The 3,068-nt window shown below is 27.7% G+C and overlaps 1 protein-coding gene across 1 annotated transcript; it reads left to right on the forward strand.

The window, feature by feature from the left end:
- Positions 1-993: 993 nt before the first annotated feature.
- On the forward strand, positions 994-1,967 carry LOC107482177 (gibberellin-regulated protein 12). The gene is made up of 3 exons (XM_016102575.3): positions 994-1,132; positions 1,269-1,299; positions 1,591-1,967. Exons 1-3 carry the CDS (start codon positions 1,058-1,060, stop codon positions 1,770-1,772), a joined length of 288 nt encoding a protein of 95 aa, XP_015958061.1. The 5' UTR covers positions 994-1,057; the 3' UTR covers positions 1,773-1,967.
- Positions 1,968-3,068: the final 1,101 nt, after the last annotated feature.

Raw genomic sequence — 3,068 nt, forward strand, 5'->3', positions numbered from 1 at the left:
TTTTTTAATTTTAAAAAATATTTTTGAATATAAAAGAAAAAAGGAATACGCATGTTTTTTATGAAAAAAAAAAGAAAAACGATTTACAAGTCGCATTTAAGATCATTTACATTAATAAATTAATTGAAGGCCATTGTCTAAATGTGCTAAATAAAAATTGGTTACACATTTATGTAAATTGAATAAGACAAACTCAATTTAAACATATACATATAAATTGAATCAATCCAATTCAATTTATGTACAAATGTTCAAATTCAAGTATATCAAACTAACATATTCAACTTACTAACAAAGAGAAATAGAAAATAGTAAATCGAAATAATGATTCCATTTACTAATTTTTCTGAAAGAATAGTGAAAGTAACTACTCAATGTTACATTATACTCACTCATTCTAGTACCATTACTACACACTAGTTCTCTAACTTTCTTATTAATTCACTTTTATTTACTAAATATCTATAAAAAATACTTAAAATAGCAAATATTTTATAATTTAATAAAAAAATTTGAGTTTAAATTTTCAAATAACAAAAAATATTTTTAAATATATTATATATTTTTGAATTAATTACCATTCGTTCATTATATAAAGTAAATAACTAATATAATATATAGTTATTATAAAATAAATATCTTGCTTTAATTTTAGTAAAAAGTTTATATCTGTAGAAAATCTCATTTGATTTTGTTTCTATTAGTGTTGCGATTCTATTCTGCCTTTAATTTTACCAAGACTAAGAGTGGGCAATAATAAATAATAAATAATTTGAAGAAAAAAAAATTGGTCGTATGCATGCACATTTAATTTTGAGCAAGTCCAGATTTTATGCCCAATTTGTGCTCAAATTTATTTACGGTCAAATTTGTGCTCAAATTTTAAATTTATTTATGGTTCGGTTTTCTGCCTTTCTTTGCAGTTAATATATACTTATATATACTATATATATATACACACATTTAGTATATGCTTGTATTTATGTTCTGTATATTTTGCATTAATCTTGTTTATTGAAAATTTCATAGTGAAAAATCAGAAAAGAACATAATCAGTATGGTTAAAATTATGTATCAAGGCTATTTCTTTCTTCTCTTCCTCTCCATGAGTTTTGTGATCCAAGTTGCCCATGTGAGTTCTCTCATTTGCTATTCCTGAAAACTCTAATTTTCCTTCCCTTGAATCATACTCAGATTATGTTACATTATAAACTCTAATTTTCATTAACCTTTAATCTTTATTTTCTTACACCGTTAAAATTCTACAGGGTGGTGGTGAAGGCTCACTAACACCAGAAGGTACGTACTAATCTGGAACTCATTGTGTTAAATTAACAAACTTTGTATATAAATGTCTTTAAAAAATTTTTTATTACGTTGAGATTTTTAAATTTTATAAAATTAAGACATATGGATTTTTTTATTATATTTTTGATGACTTATCTATCTAAATAAAAATAATAGATTTGACTAAAATAAAAATTTATATGTCTTATTTTTATAAAATTTAAAGATTTTAATATAATAAAAAATTTTTAGAGATAAAAATGTTTGAAACAAAATTTTTTAGAGTGTATTGTTTTTATGCAGAATGTGGGGATGCATGTGATTTTCGTTGTTCAGACACACAATACAGGAAGGCATGCTTAACTTATTGCAACCTGTGCTGCCAAAAATGCTTATGTGTGCCATCAGGAACCTATGGTCACAAGGAGGAATGTCCATGCTATAACGACTGGAAAACCAAAAGAGGAGGCCCCAAATGCCCCTAATTCAATAATCCCTGGCCCCCTATTCTATTATTCTTCTTAATTATAGTTTTTTTTTATTTATTTACCTTTAAATAATCATGCGAATGCATGTTAGCACTTAGCATATTGGCATAGGGAAGAAAGCTACAAATATCAATAATAATATATAAATTTTTTCATATAGAAATGTGAAAATATATCATGTACGTAAGTAATGGCAGCGTATTGATTATTATTATTATTATTATTATTATTATTATTATTATTATTATTATTATTATTATTATTATTATTGTTGTTGTTGTTAAGTTAAGTATGATTTTGGTCCCTAATGTAGGGGCTGAAAATTTCTTTCGTCCCTCGGCTTTTTTTCACTTTAAAATGGTCCCCAAAGTTTCAGTTTGTTTTAAAATGGTCATTCGAACCAAAATGCCCCTACCCCTTCTTCCCCAAAATCATGCCACCACCATCACCACCAGAACCAGAACCCCCACCACCACCACCATCCACTGCCAAACTCAGAAAATCAACATCATCATCGTCATCCTCATCAGAACTCAGATCCAAAACTCAGATCCATAATTCAAATTCAGACAAACAAAAACTCAACTCATAAAATCATCATAAAAGATCCAGAACTCAACTCAGATAAACAAAAATTCAGATCCAGAAATTTCACAAAAAAATTCAATTCACAGAATTTACAGAAGAAGAAGAAGCGGGGGACGGCGGTGGGTGCGGCGGCGGGAAGAAGTGGGGGGCGGCGGTGGGTGTGGCGGTGGGAGGAAGAAGAAGAAGAAGAAGAAGCCCCCCTTTTCTTTCTTTCTCGGCCCCTATCCTGTACCCCCTTTCTTTTTTTTATTTATTTTATTTTATAATTTTTTTAATAAAGGGTAATTTGGTAATAAAAAAAATATAATTGGTAAAAAGGACGATTTTAAAACAAACCATTTTCGAGCAAAAAAAAACCGAGGGACGAAAGAAATTTTCAGCCCCTACATTAGGGACCAAAATCATACTTAACCCTTTATTTTAACATGTATAATAATTTAAAGAAAGAACCTAAAAAACTAACATTAATTCAGTCAACTAATTCGAATATATATACCAACAAATAAAAGAAAATGAACATCAGAAGAAACATCTAAAATTAAAAATAATTAAAAAAATTTAAATAAAAGAACATTTAAAAGTAAAATAAAATAAATTGATTTAGAATAAATAATTTAAGATTTTAAAATTTATTGCGTAGGATTTAAAATTTATGGGCAGAGACTACGGCGAGGGGTTAGGTGAGAGAAGAGCAAGCAGGGTTTG

Source organism: Arachis duranensis, chromosome 3, assembly GCF_000817695.3.
Source record: "Arachis duranensis cultivar V14167 chromosome 3, aradu.V14167.gnm2.J7QH, whole genome shotgun sequence".
In the NCBI taxonomy this organism is placed as follows: Eukaryota; Viridiplantae; Streptophyta; class Magnoliopsida; order Fabales; family Fabaceae; genus Arachis; species Arachis duranensis.

What these genes read in the sequence shown, in the direction of transcription:
- LOC107482177 (XM_016102575.3), top strand. Translation starts at nt 1,058, where the DNA reads ATGGTTAAAATTATGTATCAAGGCTATTTCTTTCTTCTCTTCCTCTCC. An exon ending in TTGTGATCCAAGTTGCCCAT is followed by an intron (nt 1,133 to 1,268) that starts GTGAGTTCTCTC and finishes AAAATTCTACAG; the next exon opens with GGTGGTGGTGAAGGCTCACT. An exon ending in AGGCTCACTAACACCAGAAG is followed by an intron (nt 1,300 to 1,590) that starts GTACGTACTAAT and finishes GTTTTTATGCAG; the next exon opens with AATGTGGGGATGCATGTGAT.